Below are 26,505 nucleotides of genomic sequence, written 5' to 3'. Positions count from 1 at the left end.
AACTGATATCGTTATAAGTAGTGACCTATAAAACAACATATTATCAGCTGTATATAAACACCCATGAGATATGATATTTACATGATAATCAAACATATTTATCATAGATAAACGTATTAAATTTCACATTGTTGAACACGTAAGTAATTGTAATTGTAATTTAATTTTCAAATTTCAAATCAAAGTCACTTCAAATTAGAACATTAGAAAAAATAAATAGAATAGTCGGTTTGAAATAATGTTTCATTCTGAGATTACTTTGTGATAGTTTTCAAGAAAAATTTCGTAACTTCGTGTTTAACATTTCCGACATCTTTTAATTGATTAGAAATACATGTACCTGGTTATGGTTATCTGAGGGAAACAACACATGATGGCACAATCTGCTTCGAAGTCCTGTGATATATGCATGAGTGGAGCAGGAGATAACTGTTGTAAACAATGCTACCAACGGATGTGTGAAAATTGTAAAACTTTACATTTAAGGTCAAAAATATGTAGAAATCATTCTTTTATCAGTGAGTCAAAAATCGTCCCGAAAGAAAGCCCGTTATGCAAAATACACAAAGAAAACTTCATATTCTACTGCGTTGACTGTGTCATACCAATCTGTAAAATGTGTATCGTCAAAAATCACAAAAATCATTATACATCTGAAATCAACGAATCGACACAGGAATTACAGGTTGAAGTGAAAAAGGTCATGGACTCACGGATTAAATGTGTCAAAACAAATCTAGAAAAAATTGAACAAGGCACGGTAAAGTATCAGAGCGACATAAACGAAGCTATTTGCGCTATCACAGAAGATGGGAAACAGATGAAGCAGTGGATTGACCAGAAAGTGAAAGCCCTCACAACATCATTGGAAGAAAAAGGGACAGCAAACCTGAAGGCCTTACAATCAATTAGAACTGATTTTCAAAATGATTTAAAAAAGTTACACAAATGTCAGACTGCCTTTACCGAGAGCCAGAAACTTGCCGATGTAACTAAACTTCTGACACAACTGAAACATATTAAATCCGAGTTAGACATTGCAGGTGAAAAACAGTCACCAGTCATGTCGACAGTAAAATATTACAAAAAGAATGTATCAGAACGAGAAATATTCATTCTATTTGGAGACCTATCATTCCGGTAAGTTATAAACTATACACAAGTGTTGTTATGTCAATAGATAGTTTTTGCCCTTTTCGCCTGACTCATACCTAGCCCATTTACTAGTAAAGGACTGATTTGTACGTTGATTTTTTTTGGTTGAAATTATACCTTTGAAATTCTTGTTCTGTCGTTACTGATTAACTGTTGTATGCACATGTTTGCAATTAAATGTCTGCTTCCATATTTTTCAAAGTGTGAATTAATACAAAAAAAAAACTTATAGGGATACCTTCAGGTCATTACTCAAGAAAGTTTATTTGATTATGAATATTCAAAGAACCAAAAAACCTCCTACCAAAATTTATTCGTTGACCAAAGGCACACTGTAACTTCAGTTGGTCTACAATAAAGATTTATTGCCCAACTTTATATTTGATGACTTTTACATCGGCCAAATATAAATTAGTATATTGTTATCTTTTTGCTTAGCAAAATGTAAACTACCGAATTCGGAGGAAAAAATTAAAACGGAAAGTCCCTAATCATGGCAAAATCAAAAGCTCACACATATCAAACGAATGGATAACAACTGTCATATACCTGACTTAGTACATACATTTTCTTATGTAGAAAATGGTGGATCAAACTTTGTTTAATAGCTATCTAAACCTCTCACTTGTATGACAGTCACATAAAATTACATTATATTGACAACGATATCTGAACAAAACAAACAGACATAATAGTTAAAAGGTCAAATTAGGAGAACAACAGTCAATATTGTGTTATATATATCTTAATCACTAAAAAAACACACAGTGAAACACGAAAAGGCATAAAGACAAAGCACACTAACACAATCTTAAACCAAAAGAGACAAATATCAACAACTTTGTATTTGCGCTAAACAGACTTCTTATTTGTTTAATTTTCAGTCCTGTAAACATGTTTTTAGTTTTAACAATTAAGTATGTTTATACTTCGAAGTTGTGAATTTCATATAATGTGCATTGTATTTACAGATGAAATGAATTATATGGACATTCTATGTAAAACATCGTTTGACATTTAGCATAAATTGTTGAACGAATATAGAAAACACAGGTACATATTTTGGAAATGTGTATTTATCGTTTTGTTTTCTTCGTGTCCAGTTTCATCAGTTTACATGTTCATATCTCTGATTTCAGAAAACAGTCAGAAAAGACACTGTTCAGATACCAAATGTGACCATTGTTGGTAAGAATAACGTTTTATTTAGGATGAATGTGAACAAATGAAGAAATTTATATCAAATAACTCATTTATTATTGTGTTTAATTCTAATCAACAAATGTGAAAGGAAAGAATACGATTTCGAAGATTATATTAATCCAAATCAAATTTAAATCTAACCCGAGAAAATTGATGATGAAATAAATCAAAATAGTTCGAACCAGCAGCACTGATGAAATGGATTTTATTAACTATAGAAATAAAATTTGAATAAGATTACTTTTACAACAGATACTTTCATACTTTTTTTTTCAGGGAAGAAAGACTTTCTGAGTAGGTATCAGTAAATATCTTCAACAAGCTATTGAAAAAAAAATCATTTATCAATTGTGACTATGAAAATAAAAAAAATGTGTTTCATAAGTGTTTTTAATCCATGATAGTACTAATTATTCATAGTTTTTCATTGATGTTTAGTCTTGTTTGTGTTTATAAACACTTTGGAAATGTAAATACACATCTATCTTGCCTTAAGTTGATGAACAGGTGTGGTTCAATTACTTTCTATCAGTTTATAAAGGACAAATGAAGGCCGTATTTAGTAATACAGAAATCCAATCATAAAAAAATACATATATTGAGGATAAAATGATTTAAAGAACAGGTGTAAATTGAAATTGTAATTTATTTAGACGTGCTTCCTTTTAAAGTAAGATAGCATGTGGCATATAATAAAATTAATAAAAATAAGTATCTGGTCCTACTGACGACCATATGTTGACTAATTAAGGAAAGATGATATTTTGAGGGGGAAAACTTATACACAATTTTTTTTTATCAAGAGTTGAAATAATGATCAACCAGTAAAACAGCTTAGTATTACAGTTTCAAGTTAATTTGGGAAAGTATAGTGGATAAACTATCTAATTAAAGATAACATAAACAGCTCATAAGTAACTTCATGTACTTTTTAAAAGTATTTCAATTGTAGCTGAGTCATTTTATTTAGCATTTTGATTGATAGAAACAACCCTACAAGGTGAGTATACATTCATATTACTTTCATAAACTAGCATTCAAAACCTTTTAATTAAGTTCATTCATATAATTGACTATGAAACCTTCAATTCCGATTTAAAAATAAGGGTTCTTCTGTAAAGGTGCCTAGCCGTTTATCTAAGTCGAAAGTAAAATGACAACACCATAGCTAACAAATAAAAAGAAAAACAGCCACACAAAACACAACTTAGAAAACTTAAGACTGAGAAACACGAATCCCGCCAAAAACTGGGGGTGATCTTAGGTGCTGCGGAAGGGTCAGCAGATCAAGCTCCACATCTAGCACCCGTCGTGTTGCTCATGGTAGTACAAAACCGATAATTACTATAATTATGTAAGTCACATTCGGGGGGAAAGGGACTGGATTGTTTTTACGACATTTGGAACAATTTCGCAATCATCTGTGAAATGATTTCATAACGCAACCAACTCGTGAGGGCGTCCGTAAAATTAGCAAAGGGATAATTTCTAAACATCACTACTTGGAATTTCGGTTTAATAGCTTCTCTGTGAGCAACAACCCTATATCATGGAAATAATGTTAGAGAATAACAGCCTTGAAATGTCGTATCAAATGGGAGATATATATATTCCGTATACAGGCGCTTTGGGAATGCTGCTACATAGAATTGGAAAGTTTACAAATTGGAACCTGAAATCTTTCATTTTGTCGTTAAGTTTTATTTTCAATTAACCTTCATTATCAAATTTGGATAGTAAGACGAAGTTAGACAAAATATGAGGCAGACTTAACTGTCACCAAATTTTGAATTATTTAGTGAGAGAACATCATGTATATCATGTTTATGGTGGAAAGTAAAGTTAATGGTACTGCAAACATCTTATTTTTATTCCTAAGAAGTTTATGTATCAAGTCAGCCTGAAAGGAATAAAGGAACAAGTTGACAAGAAGGGGACATAGTTGGTTCCCATGGGCATGCTTGTTAAAACATGTCCTCCATACGGAACAAATATGCTGTCCATCGAGAAATCAACCATTTTTATAATGCTCATTTCAGATAGTTTTTTGTTAGAATCAGAAGGATTTATCCATTAATTATGTAGATTTGATTATAACACTCGTACCTAAAATTTAGAAAATAGTAATGCATACATTATTCCTATTGATCAATAATTTGCTGAAGTGATTCTGATTGGTTTAAACGCCTGGTACCTCGCCATTTTTTCGTGCTTTCATATATTAAAGCAAACAGCGCTTCCAGTTTGAAAACCAAACAACTTCAAATTGCTAGGTTATTGTTATGGTTATTCAAAACTTTAATGGTTTATATTTCGGGCATATTTTGGAAGCACGTCGTTGTGCGTTGGTGGGTAATTTTTATGTCTAAAGGAATTTGCAAGCAATACATTAGCAATTGCTTATCACGTCGGTCTTTCAATTATACTATATGACTGCTTATAATCAAATGAAAAACCTATTTTTTAAGTTTTGTGATGAATTTAACTCTGCAATTCATGTCAGAAGGGGCGATTAAAAGTTTTCACCCGAAATAATCATTGAATAACATACTTCACTCAATTTGATATAGGTCATTACCCATGGTTTAAAGTAATCATATTATATATTTTTGGTAACTACAAAAGAGATATAGATAGTATGTAAAAATCAGATTTTTAATTGAACGTTCATACTCAGATATTATATATATATATTCTAGATTACCTTTTATTATTAAATTGTTTCATCTTGTGCTAGTTTTTATATTTTGCCATTTAATTCCAACATATACATCATACTATCAGAATAGAAAAAAAGTGAGAAATATATTCGTGGCAACAGCTTATGTAAATAGTTTTTTTACAGGTTTTAAATGAACTATTTGAACATGTTGAATGTAAAACGATCAATAGTTTGAAGCTTAAGTTTAGTGACAGGACATTTTATCTATTATATATAGTTTTATGAACGACCAAATTATGTTCAAAATACAATGAATGTATGTGTCGTTGTTATTTTACGTATTTGAAAAGAAACTGACAATTTGTTCACATAATTTGATCGTGCTGTGTGTGTTTTTTTTACGATTTTAGATTTACTAACTGAGAACTTGACATTGTATACGATTTTATTTATTGTAGAAGATTGTATGTTGATGTCGTACACAATATTTGTGTAATGTTTATACTTAAACTTAAAAAAAATCATACGCAAGATAAGAACGACAAATACATTCAGGGTTATTTGAACATTATTTTGTCGTACAAACAACAAAAAATTATATGGACAGGACAAGCTACAAATCAGACCCATCCATTCTACATCAAAATTTTGCTTTCAGACATATTGTGCTAATGTTTGATCATTCATCTGTGTCAATGAGATGTTGATTCTTAAAGGCCGTACGACTACCTACGTTGTTTTTGTCTCTGGCGGAGAGTTGTTTCGTTGACAAGTACACCACATCTTTTTATTCAATATCTTAAAAATTACAAATATCTACTCTTGAGTGCTCAAAAGAAAGATGAGCAACATCGTCTAATTAAACTTATTACGTGTTTTATGTCATGAAACATCTGAGGGCGTCCGTAAAATTAGCGAAGGGATAATTTCTAAACATCACTACTTGGAATTTCGGTTTAATAGCTTCCCTGTGAGCAACAACCCTATATCATGGAAATAATGTTAGAGAATAACAGCCTTGAAATGTCGTATCAAATGGGAGATATATATATTCCGTATACAGGCGCTTTGGGAATGCTGCTACATAGAATTGGAAAGTTTACAAATTGGAACCTGAAATCTTTCATTTTGTCGTTAAGTTTTATTTTCAATTAACCTTCATTATCAAATTTGGATAGTTAGACGAAGTTAGACAAAATATGAGGCAGCCTTAACTGTCACCAAATTTTGAATTATTTAGTGAGAGAACATCATGTATATCATGTTTATGGTGGAAAGTAAAGTTAATGGTACTGCAAACATCTTATTTTTATTCCTAAGAAGTTTATGTATCAAGTCAGCCTGAAAGGAATAAAGGAGCAAGTTGACAAGAAGAGGACATAGTTGGTTCCCATGGGCATGCTTGTTAAAACATGTCCTCCAAACGGAACAAATATGCTGTCCATCAAGATGTAGATTTGATTATAACACTCGTACCTAAAATTTAGAAAATAGTAATGCATACATTATTCCTATTGATCAATAATTTGCTGAAGTGATTCTGATTGGTTTAAACGCCTGGTACCTCGCCATTTTTTCGTGCTTTCATATATTAAAGCAAACAGCGCTTCCAGTTTGAAAACCAAACAATTTCAAATTGCTAGGTTATTGTTATGGTTATTCAAAACTTTAATGGTTTATATTTCGGGCATATTTTGGAAGCACGTCGTTGTGCGTTGGTGGGTAATTTTTATGTCTAAAGGAATTTGCAAGCAATACATTAGCAATTGTTTATCACGTCGGTCTTTCAATTATACTATATGACTGCTTATAATCAAATGAAAAACCTATTTTTTAAGTTTTGTGATGAATTTAACTCTGCAATTCATGTCAGAAGGGGCGATTAAAAGTTTTCACCCGAAATAATCATTGAATAAAATACTTCACTCAATTTGATATAGGTCATTACCCATGGTTTAAAGTAATCATTTTATATATTTTTGGTAACAACAAAAGAGATATAGATAGTATGTAAAAATCAGATTTTTAATTGAACGTTCATACTCAGATATTATATATATATATTCTAGATTACCTTTTTTTATTAAATTGTTTCATCTTGTGCTAGTTTTTATATTTTGCCATTTAATTCCAACATATACATCATACTATCAGAATAGAAAAAAAGTGAGAAATATATTCGTGGCAACAGCTTATGTAAATATTTTTTTTACAGGTTTTAAATGAACTATTTGAACATGTTGAATGTAAAACAATCAATAGTTTGATGCTTAAGTTTAGTGACAGGACATTTTATATATTATATATAGTTTTATGGACGACCAAATTATGTTCAAAATACAATGAATGTATGTGTCGTTGTTATTTTACGTATTTGAAAAGAAACTCACAATTTGTTTACATAATTTGATCGTGCTGTGTGTGTTTTTTTTTACGATTTTAGATTTACTAACTGAGAACTTGACATAGTATACGATTTTATTTATTGTAGAAGATTGTATGTTGATGTCGTACACAATATTTGTGTAATGTTTATACTTAAACTTAAAAAAAAATCATACGCAAGATAAGAACGACAAATACATTCAGTGTTATTTGATCATTATTTTGTCGTACAAACAACAAAAAATTATATGGACAGGACAAGCTACAAATCAGACCCATCCATTCTACATCAAAATTTGGCTTTCAGACATATTGTGCTAATGTTTGATCATTCATCTGTGTCAATGAGATGTTGATTCTTAAAGGCCGTACAATTACCTACGTTGTTTTGTCTCTGACGGAGAGTTGTTTCGTTGACAAGTACACCACATCTTTTTATTCAATATCTTAAAAGTTGCAGATATCTAATCTTGAGTGCTCAAAAGAAAGATGAGCAACATCGTCTAATTAAACTTATTACGTGTTTTATGTCATGAAACATCTGAATTTATGAAGAACTATGCTCATTCCTACAACAACTGGACCAAAACTGGTATTATCAAAATTCAGGACTCTTTGATCGACAAGAGGTTTGGTGAATTGATATTTTAGCAGACTGTCGATACTCATATGGGTACTAGTTGTGTTACAGTGCATTACGGAAGAAGTTATGATTAAGATGTGCTTCAATGTTGTTGTTTTTTATATATTGTATAAAAAGCAAAGACTATTCTTATTTCCCTCTAAATGATCATCATTTTAAATTCAAACGTCTATGGGTAATGAATCGTAAATAGCAGAAAGAAACCTTATTCACTAGTTTTTCGAGATTATTGGCTTATTTGTAAAGGCAATTTCGAATGGAACAATATACTTTAGTTATTGTTTCAGTCATTGTCTACGTCAATGTAAAGTCTGAAAGCAAATTGATGCAAGCGGTCGAGCAGCATTGTGTTGATGTGGTATGATTGAGACATCTATTTATCTAAGTTCCAAATGAGAAAAAGCTTAACCGTAAAGTCAGCTATATAAGGCCATGACATAGCAAAGGAATTTATAAAACGAAAACGAAAACAAATGTTAAGTCATACGTCGACGAGAAACTGGCATGCACATGAAAAAAACGGACGGAAAGGCAAATCATTCCACGAAACACTTCACAGACAAAAAAATACCTTCAAAACAAATTAAATCAACCAACATCAGGAGTGATACCTAGTATCCCGGAGGAGTAATCAGATCCTGCTCAACATACAATGAGCTAGTTTATAATAAAATAACAATATGTGGAATAATTGCAAATGATAAAACTATCCATGAATGAACATTGTCCACATGACATGGATAAAGCAATTATAGGTCATTGAACGGCCTCCAACACTTAAAGAAATATCATATTATATTTCTTAGAGTAAATGAGTGTTTTTATAATGCATTAATATTTCTTCTATGAAAGTACATGTATAAACAAACAGACAGAATGTAGTACATAGTAGAGTCCAATAAATGTATCCTATTTCTGGAATGGGTTTTTTAGAGAAACAAAGCATATAAAATCTAGAATTGTTTTTTTAGACATCTGGCTGACCATCGAACATATAAGTTATATGGAATACACTACCAAAGGCATGACATGCTTATTATAATAAAAATAGAATCTATCGATAAGTAAGAACTAGTTATTCATCTGACCAACACAGATTTCTTGTTTTTCAAATCAGTAGAACCTCTTGAAAATATTGTCAAACATTTAGTAAACAAATATTAATCATGTAAACCATGTTAATGGTATTGTGAAAGTGATATACGTTAAAATCATTCTCTTTTTTTGTGTGAATCATACACCAAATTGATGAATTAAGATATACACATACATAACTTTTTTTTAGCTTTTTTGCCGGTTTTTGTTCTCAAATTTAGTAATGTTTGGTGGTTCTCGCTGGGTACTCTGACTTCCTCCCAAGGTCACAGAAAAAACCCTTAACAAACACCGAGAGGTAACTTATTCTAAAATGCTTTTAATATTCTGACCCTGTCTTTTATAGCTGTGTTGAATATAATAGTACTGCAGTCCTACAATACACAAAAAATAGTCCGGCAGTGGGAGCAGCTTTTCGTTATACAAATATTTATACACTGATAGTGACATTTTGATCTCCGCATTCCAATGATTATGATTATGACGTATTGCTCAGTCTATAAATGTGCCCGTCTACGATCTGCAATCTATTTCCTGCTCATACAGGTCATGTCATAGACAAACATTAACATCAGGATTAACTTCATTTTCTACGGCGAAAATCTTCAAGTTCGAAACTATAATGTTTCAATGAGTAATACAAAAAAATCAGCTATACAACATTGTCACTAATCACTGAATGCACGGACAGCTCGAAATTCTGAAGCGTAGGACAAATTAAACATTTTGATCTTAAATCGGGCACTGTTTTGTGATTTATTTTTTCTGTTGAAATGAGTTGTTATGTTATAATAAATAATTACCAACTTTGAGCGATGTATTATTGTTGACCATGCGAAATTTTTTTTCCACGTACCAGTCATCAGCTGATTGTTTGATATTTCTTTTTATTACTACACGGGCGTCAAAGAGTTTTAAATCGCAGATAAAGGCAATACTTGTGAGTTTATTTATCTTTCGCCAAGCCAATGTGCAAAAGGTATTGCAGGATAAAAAACAATAACTCTTTAGCTAGCTGTCAAATTCATGTTCACCGATTGGATTCAAATTCTCATATTTGATTTATAACCATGTAAAACATTCATCCAAATTATAAAAAGTCTAAAATAAACAATTTACAGGGCATGGACTCGATAATATGTAGCTTCGTTTCGTGTGTATTTTAGTCTTGACGCCATCTAAAGATCTCCGATGGCCATATAAACGATATCTCCGATGATCTCCGATGGCCATATAAGCAATATAAACATAAATATAGATATGAATAGAAATCGAAATCGTGCAATTGGATTTGTATAGGTCTGTTTTATTTCATATTATAGATTAAAAATATATGTTAATCACCGTTTTTACCTGTATAAGAATGTTTCTTTGTGGATCGAATCAGTCAATCAAATGATTTGCCTTTGTTTCACTTTCAATGTTGACATTCTTTTCCTTTAAATAACCGAACACGCAAAATGCATGCGTTATCCATCTCTAGCTAAGGAGTTAAATTGAAGTTCACATGAATACGGATTCAATGAGGTCGAATTATTCCCTTGCAAGGGAATAATTCATAATCAATGTTTCTTAGCTTAATTTGACAAAATTGAACCATACTGCTTGCTAAAAGCGAATTATTACTTCACTATTTCACTTTCATTAATGATCGATTGAACAAAAAAAATCATACTTTAGATGTTCTATATATCTCGTAGCTAGTACCCCTTTAACTATCAGATGTATTTGTACTCGGCTCGAAACAGGAGAAATAGCTCGCTGATGCTCGCATTACACATTTTTCTTAGCCTTGTACAAATACAGCTGATATTTAAGGACACAAAACAGATATTGTCTATATAATTATTCACGAAAGAGAAATGTAAGATAAGATTTCCTGATAAGAATAACGCAGGCTATCAATCCACAGGTAATTGCAGGTATCTAGGTAACAATATGCCCCAAACAAAAATTATTATCCTTTTTTTATAATTGTGCCATAAACTTCTAATCAAATAGAAAAAAAGTATTATTTAAAAGATCATATATAAAACTGAGTCAAATTATCATTGTAAATGTCATTAAATGAAAATCACTTATATACGAAAATCGAAAAATTAGAATGCGTACTTTTTAACGTACATAAATATGTAAAGCTAAACTTGGCATATACACAAACATTTGAACTGAAACAATAATAACCTCTAATTTGTAAAATTGGTGATATAAGTGTATTTAGTTATCCTTCTAGTAAGCAAATTTTTTATCATCTTGAATTGAACATTAATTATTAGGAGATACAGTGTACAGTGTAACTCAGGTATGGACATAAAAATGTTTAACCTGCTGAAACTGAATTATAATGAAGGTGAGATACCGTGTGCATCAGAACTCAGGTATGGATATTTTAAAATATCTATAAATAGTACACATTTAAAAGTAAACAAACACGTTACAAACTTGCTTACAATTTTTTTTTTATTTTAAAGCAGATTTAATTGAAACCTTTACATTTTCATAGATAAATATTCTTGTAATCACGTGCGTTAATAAGGTTATAAGATCTAGTTAGGATAGCAATTTCTGTAACTTCCTGTTTACTTGTCCGATGTCGATTATTTTTAGCCATAGCCTGTGTCAAGGTAACTTAAAAGAAAACTACCAAAATGGCACAATCCGCTTCGAAGTCCTGTGACATCTGTATGAGTGGACCAGGGCGTAATTATTGTGAGCAATGCGATCAATGGATGTGTGAAAATTGTAAAACTTTACATTTAAGGTAAAAAATAAGTAGAAATCATAACTTTCTTAATGGGTCAAATATCAATCTGGAAGACAAATCGTTTTGCAAAGAACACGACGAAAACTTCATATTTTACTGCATTGATTGTGACATGCCAATATGCAAAATTTGCAGCGTCAAAATACATAAAAAGCATGATATGTCTGAAATCAACGAATCGACACAGGAATTACAGACTGAAGTAAAAAAGGTAATTGACTCGAAAATTATATTCATCAAAACAAATCTAGATAAAATTGAACAAGGCACAGACATGTACAAGAGCGACATAAAAGAGACTATTCGTGTTATTACAGAAGATGGGAAACAGATGAAGCGGTGGATTGACAAGAAAGTACAAGACCTCATTACATCATTGATAGAAAAGGAAACTGCAAACCTTAAGGTCTTTCAGTCAATTAGAACTGGGTTTCAAAATTATTTAGAAAAGTTCCAGAAATGTCAGACTGCCTTTACCGAGAGTCAGAAAGTTGTCGATGCTAGCAAACTTCTGACACAATTGAAAACTATAAAATCCGACTTAGATGTTGAAGGTGAACGCAGCTACCGGTCATGCCGACTACGAAATATAACAAAAAGAATGTATCAGAACGAGAAATATTCAATCTATTTGGAGATGTTTCGTTCCAGTAAGTTATTTACTCTAGACAAGTGTTGTAATGGCAATAGTTTGTTTTCACCTATGGAGATGATTATTCGTTTACCAATGAATGACTTTTGTAATAAGTTAAAATGTTTTGGCTAAAATTATACATTTGAAATTCTTTTCTCGTCGTGATGCATCTACCATTGTATACACATGCATTCCATGTTACACGCAAATGAACTAGATGTAACACGTAAGGCACACGTAGAATTGCATCAAGGGATAAATAAGGCAATTCCACGAACAGGAAGTTACACGTATGCATGAAAAACAGCAATCTGAATAAAATACAGATCCCCGGTCTACGCTTTCCTTAGACGGATCAGACAACACTCCGTTCTACTTTCTGTTCTAGAAGTAATAAGTAAATTAGTCAATTAAATGTCTCCCTCAACATTTTTCAATGTGTGAATCTTTAAAAAAAATCCCAGGATCCCCGAAGCTCGTTTAATCAGAAATTAGACGTTGCATTGTCAGATCTTCTTAAGTGAACGATGGACAAATGATCAGTATTTTAATCATCTAGAACAAAGACTTACGGAAAGTAATGAAAATACAAAACACTAATATCAGAGGAATAAAGATACACGCAGAAATCGGTGTAAATCAGAAACAAACATGAACACCAATGAAAACATTGTACAAAACATTTGTTTTTATAATTTTGAATGTAATTTGTAACTATCTTATGTAAAATGTGTAAACAGAACTAAGGAAATTAGTAAAATAACAGTAAAGTAATTTTAATCAAAATTTTGAAAACAGGATTTCAATAATTTAGTGAATTAATATATTATCTAAATTTGTTTACAGTTTTAAGTTTAATGTGTGTGATCACAAGATTACAATTTACGTTGAAAGCATATGGAAATATAAAAACTCATCTTCACAACGTTGCACACATATAAATAAACATGATTCATCTGTTAACTGATAAGCTGTACACGTAATTGTAGTCCGGGGAATAATATGAGTGCCGATAAATATTTGCCTTTTTTACTTTTTTTTCAGAGAAATAGTTAAATGTGTAAGGCAAACTCCAAAGAAAGTGACCAGGTATTTCCCTTATATTTATAAGATACATCCTACTTTGTTAAAAAGAAGAGAGAGAGAGAAAGAGAGAGAGAGAGAGAGAGAGAGAGAGAGAGAGAGAGCACCATTGAAACAGATTCATAAATAGTAATTAGTAGATTATCGACTTATCCATCTCAATAGTGAAATGATCAATTTTAAAGTCCTTGCCGAGTCTCGGATTCTAAAATTTTATAATTTAACTATCTCGATAAGATCAATCCGATAATCCACTGGTACCAATTTAAGAACATCTGTTGTTCGACTTGTTGGTCAGATGCGTTTTGTTTAAATATACTTTTTTCACTTTTTTGGTCTTTTGGAAAATGTTGTTTGTGCTGTATTTAGGCCCCTCTACAAAGAAATTTGTTTTGCATGCACACGTATAAAAATTGCGGCTTTTATCCAACGCAATCATAGGTTTAAACGTTGTTTTCAATTTAGACTTATTCATATTCATTTATGTATATTTCAAGGACTTTCATTCATTGGATTATAAAAGTACAGGCACTTCTTACTTTGGGCAAAGCCATAAGCTAACTAAAGATTGATGGAGTTTCTGATGCCTAGTCAGATTTTTTAGGATAACATTTTTGTATACTATTGTTTGCCTGTTTTTTCATTCTCATGGTATCAACTGTTCCTTTTTCTCGTTGTATTATCGGTTCCTTTTTCTTATTGTTTCATCTGTTTTGTTTTAATCATGGTATCATCTGTTTCTTTTTTTTTAAAGTATCATTTTTTTTTTCCTTTTTGTCATGGTATATTCTGTTTCTTTTTTCCAATGGTATTATCTGTTTCTTTTCGGCTGATTTATTAAGATTGTCCCATTCGTATATTATTTATGTTTTCGTAATAAAATAGAATTTTTTATTTTACAAAATGTTACATCCCCTTTCAAATTGTAATAGCTTTTTAATGAATAAATAATATAATTACATTAACTGTACCAATGTACCTGAAACAAGTGCGCATTTCGATAATTAGTGTGTCTTAGGTGCTACTAAGGGGCAAAATATGTATATGAGCACAACACATCAACTTGAATAACCCACAGCAAGTATACTCCAATGCTAAGAATTGGGAATCCAGGCGTATAAAACTTTTGAGATAATAAAAGCTATGAGGCAAAAATTGTAAACCAAGAGTGAGAACTGTTGTTAGAAGATGATTACTATACGTAAACAATTAAAATTGTTCCTCAATATAAACATTTATACATCCGAGTTAGTATTTCAGACATTTCAGGATATTTATATTTTTCTTGAATATATGCTTGTAAAAAAAAATAAAATTTTACAAAAAAAAGACAAAAAAATTTACACAAAAAAAAAACCCTAAAACAATTATCATTTATTCTATAATGGAGAACCAGGGACTCTAGTATTTGTTATAGTTACATCTTTAGAGAGGTTTTCATGTCAATATGATTTTTTTTAAGTTTAGGTGTTTGTTTACTCACACCAAAGATATGATAGCATATTATGAGCACGTCTTGGTTTTCTAATTTAATAAAGGATATTCCGAGCATCAACAACTTCCTGCAAAGATGTTATTTGTTGACAATCTACTCAATGTAACTCAGTTCAATACACTTGATCTGATCTACGATAGAGACAAATACCACCCACTTTGAATTTGGGTCATACAGTCATACGTGTGTTCATGTAAGTTTTCAGACCCTGTATAATTTGTTTAAAATTTAACAGTTGATTATATTTTAAACAACGAAGTTGTGAATTGCAACATGTATGCATTGTAGAAGAACTTTTCATTAGAGATGGAATGAATTATACGGACTTTATGTGTTAATCATTGTGTGACATATATAATAAATATTTGCACAACTATTGCAAAACACACACACACACATTTTAATATGCGTATTTAATGTTTCATTATGTCGTGAGTTTCACTTTCATCAATTTGCTTTTCCATATCTCTGATTTCAGAGAACAGTCAACAAAAACACTGTACATATACGAATGCAGCAATTGTAGGTAAGAATAAGTAATGTTTATGTTAAATGTGAGAAGATGTTCGGTTTGATATTGTGTTATGTCTTATCATTTGTGGTTTGAATTCTGTATTTTCGGTACATTTCACATATGTTTTATTTGTTAGTATAGTCGAGTCAATTTCCGTTGTCCATGGAAAATGTATTGTGTTTGTCCAAATAATCATGACGTCGTCACAGGGTTCACTTAAAACAGCCTTTCGATACCGTCATAGTCATGATAATTATTTGAACTAGTATTGTGAAAATAATTGTGAATTTTTGGATCTCGTTCCAAAGAATTGTATGAATTTCAATATTATATACACGTCACAAAATTATGTCACTGTTTGTCGTGTTCTGTGCTGTCATTAAAGGATGATGTTCGTTGTTAGTTTGCGGTTTACATGTTCATGATGTTGTAATGTACTATTATATTATTTGCTTATTTGTGCTGATTGTTCTCGCATTTGTTTGTAGTGTATTCCCGTCACGTAGTGATGTCATTTTAACGACATTTATTAATATTTCCATATAAGAGGGAGGTTTAGCTAGCCATAAAACCAGGTTCAACCCACCACGTTTTCATAAAATGTCTTTTACCAAGTCACAAATATGGCAGTTGTTATCAAATTCATGTAATCCGTTTCTATGTATGTTGGCGTTTGTTTGTGTTGCACTTCAGTTTTTATGTTGTTCTGTTGTTTTCCTTCTAAAGTTGATGTGTTTCCCTCTGTTTTAGTTTCTAACCAGGATTTATTTTCTGTTAATCGATTCATGTTATAGATAATGCATATTTTAAAGTTTTCCTGAAGTATAACACACCGAGGGGTGTCAGGATTGGTCAAATAAAAAATGTGTTCATGTTTTAATATGCCCTACAGCTCATTTATAATGTGTAATAAAGCTCACTAATTAAACTAGATATATAAACGTTAGATATCATTGTCAGTTTGAATAGACATGTTACTTTAACTGCATGATGCAATACACCAATGAATTGTTATGACCTGTATCAGGTCATTATTTTATGCCTTGAAGCAAATTTTATTGAAACTTGGTATCGTCCGGGTTGATTCTTTAAAAAAAATGACCTATCGTTCTGAAAGAAAATAACTCCATGTAGGTATATTAGACTTTGAACAGCAGTATACTACTGTTGCCTTTATTTAGATATGCCAAGGTGTTATGATAAACTACATGCACCTGTTTTAAGAATACTAATACCCGCAAGTGTAAGCCAAGATTTCACAAGAAAAATAATGTTAAACATAGAAAAACAAAGACTGCACAACACAAACTTGCTAAAAAACAAAGTCTCATATTATAAGAGAATTATATTGATACCATATGGCAATAACCTGACAAAATATTAATTTTAAGAATACACGATTTAGAAAACCATGAATCACAGGTTCACACTAAAACGAGAAAAGAAAATGACTCAATCATGCGTTCAATGAAGAAACAATAATGCGAGAACATGGTCGAACTACACCGGAAAATGACAGAAAAAGAAGAAAATCAAGACAAATAAATCCTTTATAATCATTTTGTTAAATGCAAATCAAATGTAATAAATACGAAAGGAAACAATATAATTTGCAAGATTATATTCCACTCTATGTAAATTATCATTTGACCAAAAATAATAAACGATGAAATTAATTTGAAGAATCAGAACCATCAGTACATATTCAAATGATTTCAGTATATGTTGTTAGGAAATCGATTGATCTTTAGCAATTAGATTCGAATGAAAATACTTTAACAAAAGATACTTTGCTATTGCTTTTCAGGAAAGTAAATCTTTCTGAGTAAGTATCAGTAAATATCTACAACAGCCTATTGTAAAATAAATATTTTAAAATTGTGAAATCAAAATCAAAGAATATTTTTAAGAAGAGGTGTATATTGAAATAATATTTCATGAGACAGGCTTTCTTTTAGAGTAAAATAACATGTGATAAATCCAAAAATGAACAAAGAGCTTATTGTTCAGTGGTTGTTGTATGTTGGTGTGGTTCATAAGGGTTTCTCGTTTTTCTGTTTGTTACATAGATTAGACCGTTGTGTTTCTCTGTTTGAATTGTTTTACACTGTCTAGTCATTTTGGGGGGCCTTTATAACTTACTGTTAGGTGTCAGACAAGGCTCCGGGTTGAAGCTCCCACTTTGACCTATAATTGTTATTTTTTTTGTATACATTATGACTTGGATGGAGAGTTGTCTTATTGAAACATCTACCACATCTTCCTATTTATATAAAATATGTATCTGGTCTTAACGATGACCATCTGTTGACTATTTAAAAAGGGAGGATTTTGTTTGATAACTTATACACAATTTTCTTTGTCAAAAGATTAATTAATGATCAACCAGTGAAACAGCGTAGTGTTACAGTTGCATATTTATTCGGTAAAAGGTAAAGTATATCAAATAAAAAATAACATAACCAACTAATATGTTATTACTGTTAAAAGTATTTTAACTGCAGTTAATGGTCATTTTAGTTTGTATTTTGTTTTATAGAGAAACACCTAAAGTGTGAGTATACTATTAAAATTACTTTCTGAAATTACTATGTTAAATCTACCTATTTAGTACAATAAAATAATTGAATATACAACCTACAATTCTGTTAAAAACATTAACATACTTCTGTTAAGGTGCACACCAATCTGTCTACAACTCTCTAGAATATATGATATCGCAATGTAGGCAAACACAGATAACACAAATGTAAACTCATGCCAATACAATAATGTTCATCTTTTAATGGTCATCCACAGTAATATGTAACCAATCTGATAAAACAGGGGGATTGTCACATGTTTATTTTGCATATCACGGTTATAAGTCGTCATATTCATTTATCTTACGATTTACGCTACACAAATAATTAAGTAAATGTAAGCCGCCGTAACCTGTTTTTTTCTCTTTTATACTTGATGTCATGTTAATAGAATAATGTACTATAACAAGTAATAAGAGATTTAAGAGTCCAAAATATGTACAAAACATACTTCATTGATATTGAGGTTTTGGAACTATTAATATGATCGCCATGTGATTTATTTGTTTTAAACTATAACACTTCTGTACATACATGCTGGTTCTTATTGAAATATTTGTCCTATCTAAACAAATGTCTTTTACATTTCGCAAGTTATTGAGATAGGGCATATACTCGATGGTTAATCCGACTATGTTATAAAAAATAAAAACAACACGTTTCAAACTTCATTATAGAAAACGTTATTTTGTAAAGAAATACAAAGAACTTTGATCATGGTTTAAGTAGATGCAATAACGCCGTATATCTTATTATTATATAAGTACAATCTATTGTCAATTGTCATGTGTGCTTCGATCCCTGTGTTAATAAGTAACTTTCATTATTTAAATAATCGACATTATTAACTCGCGAAACACAGTGGTTGTCTCTAGTGTTGCAGAAACTACTGACTTCTTGAATGCCTTAATTCCAAATGTCCACCTCTCTTGTTAATTTTTATCAATCTACAAGTTTCTGTTGTTTATCATTCTTAGACATATTTTATATTCTCCTTAATATCTTCTCCGATTTGCTAATATATAAAAACGGTTGTTGTCTCTTTCAGGTTAAAGCTACGTTCCACTTTATTTATATTTAAAATATGCAATTACTGTCCTCAATCGTGTCATACATATATCATGTATATATAATCGTCCAGTTAACTTGTTAGATTCCTTAGCATAAACATTCTGCAAACTTATGAACTACGTAGAATGATTAAATGCCAATAGAGAAAAAAAAAAAAAACGATTACACTACGCTTGGTTAACAAATAAGAATAAAGATATTGTTACAGTGAAATTAGAAAACGTAGAGAACACTAGAAATGAAACTGTTGGATTAAGAGAATGCTACAAATGAGTAATTAAAACTAAGCTAATCATTTTCAACATGATGATAAAGTTTGATAAGCCGTTTAATATCTTTGTTTCAGCTTAAATCAAGTAATGTTTTCATTATCATATTCATATTAGCATACAAAACTAGCCATATATCATGTAAATGCATGATTATTTTGATACATTGTGTTTAGGTAGATACCGTATTATTCTCATGATTAATATAATGAAATAGTCCAATTCAGTCTTATAATCCGCAGAATTTGTTGCGTATACTTTTTTTATGAATTGCCGTTTGTTTTGCAACTGTTTACAAAAATGTATTGTTGACTAGTCATGAATATTACATACTTCAAAATCAATAATGTAAATAATGTATAGTACTGTTTATTACTTGTACTTTAAATGTATAGTTTAAGTCATAAAAAAATTTTGACATGACATGTTTTCTATTTCAGTCATCCTTTCGGGTAAGAACTGCATTTTTCTAAGACAAACATCTTACACTTTCAATGATTTCCATACACATATATTTTAACACCCATAATTATGAATTGGAAATTAACAGTAACTAATTTGATCAAGCGTAAAAGGGAAATCCCATCGCTAGACAATTTTACATTTGCGTGAAACACACTAAGTTACAGAAAATTGTTATTTTGCATATAATACACTTATGTCACTAATGAGTCTTTTGTAGACGAAACGCGCGTCTAACGCAAATACAAAATTACAGTCCTGGTATTTATGATCAGTTTATTTACAGAAATATGGTATATATATGATATATTTAGTTCATAATTATTAAAATGTAACAGACCATCAAATAAGGTGTACATACATTTTTGGAGCCAGATAAAACAAAACAACTCAATTGAGAAGATAGAAAATAATTCAATCAGACACACCACCATTAAAAAGTTACTAGACGCGCGTTTTGTCAACAAAAGACTCATCAGTAACGCTCGAATCAAAAAAGGTTTAAAAATTCAAATAAAGTACTAATTTGAAGAGCATTTAGGACCAATAGTTGCGAAAGGTTTGACCACATACACCTAAGGAAATCTATTCCCGCGGTATTTCGTTAGATGTAAGTTTTTGTTAACAGTTGATTTCTAATTATGACCATTTCAATGATTATTCATGTAATGCATTTATAATATTGACTTTGTTATTCTCTGAAGTGATTCCGATTTTTTTCAAAGTCTGATACCTTGCCATTGTTTGTCAATGTTTTATAAATGTTACGGCAAACAAATCGATTCCATATCCTTATAGTTAAAAGAAAAAGATTGTACATTGTTGTATGTGGAGTCAGTTTTTTTAGCATAAATAATCAGATTTGAACAATACACATGATGCCGATGCAGTTGAAAATTCGCATATTTCAAATTGAAAGGTTATTGTTATAGTCATTTTAATAATAAATGGCCTGTTTCGAGCAAATTTGGGACACACCTGCTATGCGTTAATGATTGATGTTATCTGTAATGAAACTACAACAAGTAATGTCTTTGGATAATGGCTTATCTTAGGATGTATATGAATACATCTTTCCACTCTCCTATCAATCATCAGTAAATTGACCGTTCACATGTGGCAAATTTAACACATGCATAAACATTTGCAGCACGTGTTGTCGGCCATTTCCTCGCCAAACATTCTTATCTGAACAGTTTATTTGATCTCAATTTGTTTTTTAATTTTCACAATTAAATTGTCCAGTATTTTGTTTTTTAGTTGAAATTGATAGATACAATACATTTTAAAAGATATATACAATAAAACATGCAAGTTAGTATGTATAATTTCTGGAAATTACATTTTATATCATATAATAAAGATTCAGCAACAACAAAATTGACACCTTTCTCAATTTAATTACAAAGAATTTACAAAATAGCGTATATATATAGCATTTCCATTTTCCAGTATAATATGTGTACAAGAACTATTCTATGTTCTTTGACAATCAAAATATTTTAATTCAGGTATTGTTAGGTAGTTTAAGTTTTCTTATCTTCAAATATTCGGTTTTGAGCGTTCCTGATGAAGGTAATTCCAGAAAAGCGCTTCGGACGCATTAAATTAAGAAACGTGTTGTTTCATTTTTAAAATCAATCTGGAAGAAGGAATTTACAACTTTATCGGAATGAAATCGGAATTTAAATTACTAATCTGAAAGTGTGCATTGAATGAAATGATGTAGTGAATTAGATATTTGTAGTCTTTTTGTGTACAAAATTTACAAAAAAGAAAGTATTTATGTTTGTACTGCCTTCATCACTAGAATGTAGTTAAAAGACAGAAGGGAAAATCAATTCATAATTTATGTTTCATTAGATGCTTCATAAAAAATAAGATGATGTTTAATTTTGATATGACTTTGTTCTACTGTGGGAATATTTGCTGATTGTACTTCACCGTTTGTATAATTTTATATAAAAATTACAAAAAAGGAAATAAGTGAGCATTTTTCGATCCATTTTATTTTCTTAATTTTAAAAAGGTTCCGTACAATGTGCAAAGATTCATGTTCAGGACAATATAAATTTAGAACAAAGACGAAGTACAATGGCCAAATATTCATTTAAGCAAATAACTAAACTACATTTCTTTGGAATGAGGGTAAATCAGTTGCTTCAAATCTGTAGTATTCTAATTGTTTTTTTTTATTCCGTATAAATGGACATGATTTTTTCAAAATGTCATAAATTCTATCTTTCAACCCCACATGGAACTATCTCATACTTTAACACAAAAGCAAAATATGAACAAAATATTCCTCTTTTATATATTTGTTAAAACAAATTCTTCATCTTGTTATTATCCAATGTTCATACTAACCGCCATTTTGTTGATTAGTTTGACCTAGGATGTTGGGTTGCCATGTCTTGCTAAGGGAGCGGGGCATACCAGTAAATAGTGGAAAGGTGTATTTGCAATCAATCAAAATATTCATCTGTAAAGATAAATTTTCATCTGAGTTGATTTATCGTATTAAATGCATGTTTTATATACAAGAAATCGAGTGAGACAAACTTATGCCAGGAACTCATTGAGTATATACGTATGTTCAAAAAATTATCCAAGGAAAAAGAATTTAACAACCATTAGTCATAATCAATAGTGTGCTGTACTTGTGCTATAAAAATTTGAGGTTAATTCATTATGAGCTGGACGTATGGCATAACATTATTGTGGAAGACCGTATGCCGACTGCTTTTGTTCCTTTGTCGTGTTGTGCAGCTGTGTTCAACACATCTGTTGTATATTAATTATACCGAAAGTCTCAAACGAAAGTTTTTTTGTTTTTTTTTATTTATTTTTGTATAAAACATTGTAAAACGAGCATTGTCTTTCTGGATTGTCTGTGCATAAACTGACTAAAGATCGTACACATAAAAAAGGGGCTTTGAACAGAAAAACACACGCAAAATAGCAATATCTAATAACAAGTTCTCAAATACTTACCATGCGCATTACGTTTACACGAGGTAGAGTACAAACGGAAATGTTTCATTTTATTAAACAATTCTAAAACAGTTGATTTTGTAAAAAAAACCGACATTTCTAAACTTACAAATGACTGGCCGTAACCACAATGCCACAAAGACAAATTGCATTCAAATTGATACAGCGTGAATTTATTCTTTGAACGTCTTAATCAAATTTATTTTGTATTTTGCAGTGTGTGTGGCCTAGGAAGCACTTTGTAAGTTTGTATATCTACACGATTTCGATGTAACTTTTCTACAATGTAGCAGAGCTTGAAAATAGACTGTTAGAAAATAAAAAACAAAGTCACCAATAGTGTTTGTGTTATTACAGACAAACAGTGAGCACTCAATCCTATAGCGTAAAATTTAAGACACAAGGTTGAAAATGAATCAAATTGTGAAATATAAGCAAAGCATATTATTATTTAACTTTTTGGATTTGAGCATCACTGCTGAGAATTCTGTAGACGAAACGCGCGTTTTACCAAATTGTCATCCTGTTATCTTTTATGAAAACATTTAGATAAGCTTGTTTAATATTGAATCTGAAATATTAATATAATAACTAAAAAGCCTAAAACCATTTTTTTTTAACTATAGGTTGCATTCTTGTTAATATAGACAATGCAATTTCCCATAGGAACTCCCTTTACGGGTTACACTGTGCCACTTTTACTATGAAGTTACGTAAAAAATTATATCTTATAATGGAAAGATGATATGCACTACTTTTTTATTCAAATTTCAAAACATAGGGCTGTGCGGCATATTTTTCAACTTGTATATGCCCCGAACTTTTAAGAGTTGAAACTTATACTTAAATTCTGCACTACCCCTCCCTTTTCTTTATGTTGTAAGCAGAATCAAATTCCACCGCCTACAATGTGCATTTATACTGGTAACATTCCCAAGTTATGTCTTTATAAAATGAAACATAGAGATCATATCTGGGAACCAGTACGTAAACAAAACAAAATATCTATGAATAGTATATACCTCCCCAAAAGAGGCGTGGTTTATGAAAAAGCTGTATTTACAAAGTGCAACCTATATTATTACTAAAATTATTATATTACATTCAACAGACAAATAAGGAGCAAGTTTCAACAAAAAAAGTTAACATCTTATTTGCTTCGTCAAAAATAAAATAACAAAAATACCAAACTCCGAGGAAAATTCAAAACGGAAAGTCCCTTATCAAATGGCAAAATTAAAAGCTCAAACACATCAAACGAATGTTTACAAACGTTCGAATCACAAGGGATACGAAATTACTTATTCCTTTTCCAGTTGCAGATTATAAATATGTATGTGTTTATGGTCCAAGCCTAAATGATAAATCAGAATAAAAAAATGATACTGTTTAAGACTATTTTACTATATTTTAGACACTGTGGGTACTGTGGGTAAGTTTATTTTATGTGTGTGTCTATTTACCTTTGCCTTTTTTTTATATTTATTTTTATTTTCCTTTAGCTCTGATATGTATGTTCGATGTTCAAACCATGACGTTTCTTAAGCAATGTCTTATAATAGTACTGTTTAAACGAGACGTTTTTTGGAAATGATTAAAATATTACAATTAAAAAAACTACAATTACAGAAATTTGCTTTTGATTGTTTCTGGAGCATGTTCCTCATTTCTATGTTTTTGTCATGGATGTTAATATTATCGTCTTAAACTGTGCCGTTACAATTATTGTTCACGATGATGCTTTTTAGCTACCGGGGCCCGAAGGGCCCCATGTGAGCTAATGCCATCACTTGGCGTCCGTCGTCGTCCGTCGTCGTTGTCGTCGTCGTCGTCGTAAACTATTTCAAGAATCTTCTCCTCTGAAACTGCTGGGCCAAATACCTTCCAACTTAAACTGAATGTTCCTTAGTGTATCTAGTTTATAAAATGTATCCAAAGTTTTGATCCATCAACAAACATGGCTGCTATGGCTTAAAATAGAACATCGGGGTCAAATGCAGTTTTTGGCATAGAATCGCAAAAACTAAAGCATTTAGAGCAAATCTGAAATGTAGTGAAAATGTTTAATAGGTCAGGATCTATCAGCCCTGAAATTTTCAGACGAATCGAACAACTCATTGTTGGGTTGCTGCCACTAAATTGGTAATTTTAAGCAATCTTTGCAGTTTCTAGTTATTATCTTCAATATTATTGAAGATAAAGATAAACTGTAAACAGCAAAAATGTTAAGCAAAGTAAGATCTACAAAAAAGTTTGTTCATCATGTTTGCAAACATTTAAAAATCTCATCCTCTGAAACTACTTTGCCTAATACTTCTAAACTTTACCTGAATGTTTCTTAGGGTAACTGGTTTATACATTGTATCCGAAGTTTTGATTCATAAACAAACATGGCCGCCATGTCTAAAAATAAAACATAGTGGTCAAATGCAGTATTTGGCTTTACCTTTCAAATAATCTTCAGACCAATAGGACAACTTATTGTTGGGTAACTGTCCTGATATAGGTAATATTTAGGAAAATTTTACAGTTTTGGTTTATATATTATCTTTAATATTATTATGGAAAGAGAGAAAGTGTGAATGACAAAATTGTTCAACAAAGAAAGATCTACAATAAGTCAAATGTCTGAAACTGAAATTACTGCCAGGTGAGCGATATCAAGCTCTCATGAGCCTCTTGTTTGTTTTTATAATAGTACAGTGATATATATATATATATTTTAATTACTTATTCATTTTTCCTCGCAGTGTCAAATTATAACCATGAAATGACAAGATTGGTACATTTAAGGGATAACTAATTATATTTGAAGCTTTGCAGATGCCCATCGGTTTTTTCTCTGTCGCAAATTTAGTTTACCTAACGACGTGTAGCAGAAATAGGTTATAGGCTATTTGAGATAGTTAAACTAGAGACGGATGTACACAACTAAGTCGTTGTCTAAACATACAACGTATCGAATGGTTAATGATAGTTTGTCTTGCTTTTGCTGCATTTTCTATATATATCACTAGGAAAGCTTAATTTCAATTTTATTAACAACAATATTATAAAATATTGGCATGTATGTTCTGTAATACTGTCCTACTCTGTATTAAAAAAAAATGCTTGCAACATCTTTGTTTTAGATATGAAGGTTGGCTTGAAGAGAAGTAAAACACATACAAGATACCCTGCTGCAGAATACTAAAATAATGACAGTTAAGCTTAATTTCTTCATGGTAGATCGAATTTACAACATTAATGACATGGGAAACATTGGGCCCAATAAGTAACAAAAAAGTGTTTGAAAATATATTTCAAATATACAACACGCAAAAGCTTTCTTAACAACTTCACAAATTATACATGATGGTCTTTAAGTATAGATTCTATAATCTGACGTTGTTTATCATCTTGTTTGTTGTTATTGTGTTCTTTTTCTAGTCTTTGTATATTTTTGACTTTTACTGTTTAGTCCACTTTTGAGTATATCCTTTTGGCGTGGATCG

At 30.7% G+C, this 26,505-nt stretch overlaps 2 protein-coding genes across 3 annotated transcripts in view; both read left to right on the top strand.

The window, feature by feature from the left end:
• LOC127716018 (uncharacterized) overlaps positions 1-26,505 on the top strand; it is a 364,497-nt gene that overhangs the window by 223,930 nt on the left and 114,062 nt on the right. The window lies entirely within an intron of this gene.
• Positions 659-26,505, top strand: part of LOC127716004 (transcription intermediary factor 1-alpha-like) — a 431,824-nt gene continuing 405,977 nt past the window's right edge. Inside the window, exon 1 of one of the 2 annotated variants that reach the window (XM_052222110.1) lies at positions 659-685. Coding sequence is in view for 1 of the 2 variants with exons in the window: in XM_052222107.1 (XP_052078067.1) it covers positions 11,792-11,904 (113 nt within the window). In the remaining variant the exon portion in view is untranslated. Of the gene's footprint in view, positions 686-11,762; positions 11,905-26,505 lie in introns of those variants that run through there. The other variant, XM_052222107.1, reaches the window with a different exon arrangement.

This window comes from Mytilus californianus, unplaced genomic scaffold (genome assembly GCF_021869535.1).
Source record: "Mytilus californianus isolate M0D057914Y unplaced genomic scaffold, xbMytCali1.0.p SCAF_9, whole genome shotgun sequence".
NCBI classification, from domain to species: Eukaryota; Metazoa; Mollusca; class Bivalvia; order Mytilida; family Mytilidae; genus Mytilus; species Mytilus californianus.
This window is presented reverse-complemented; position numbering and strand designations above follow the sequence as displayed.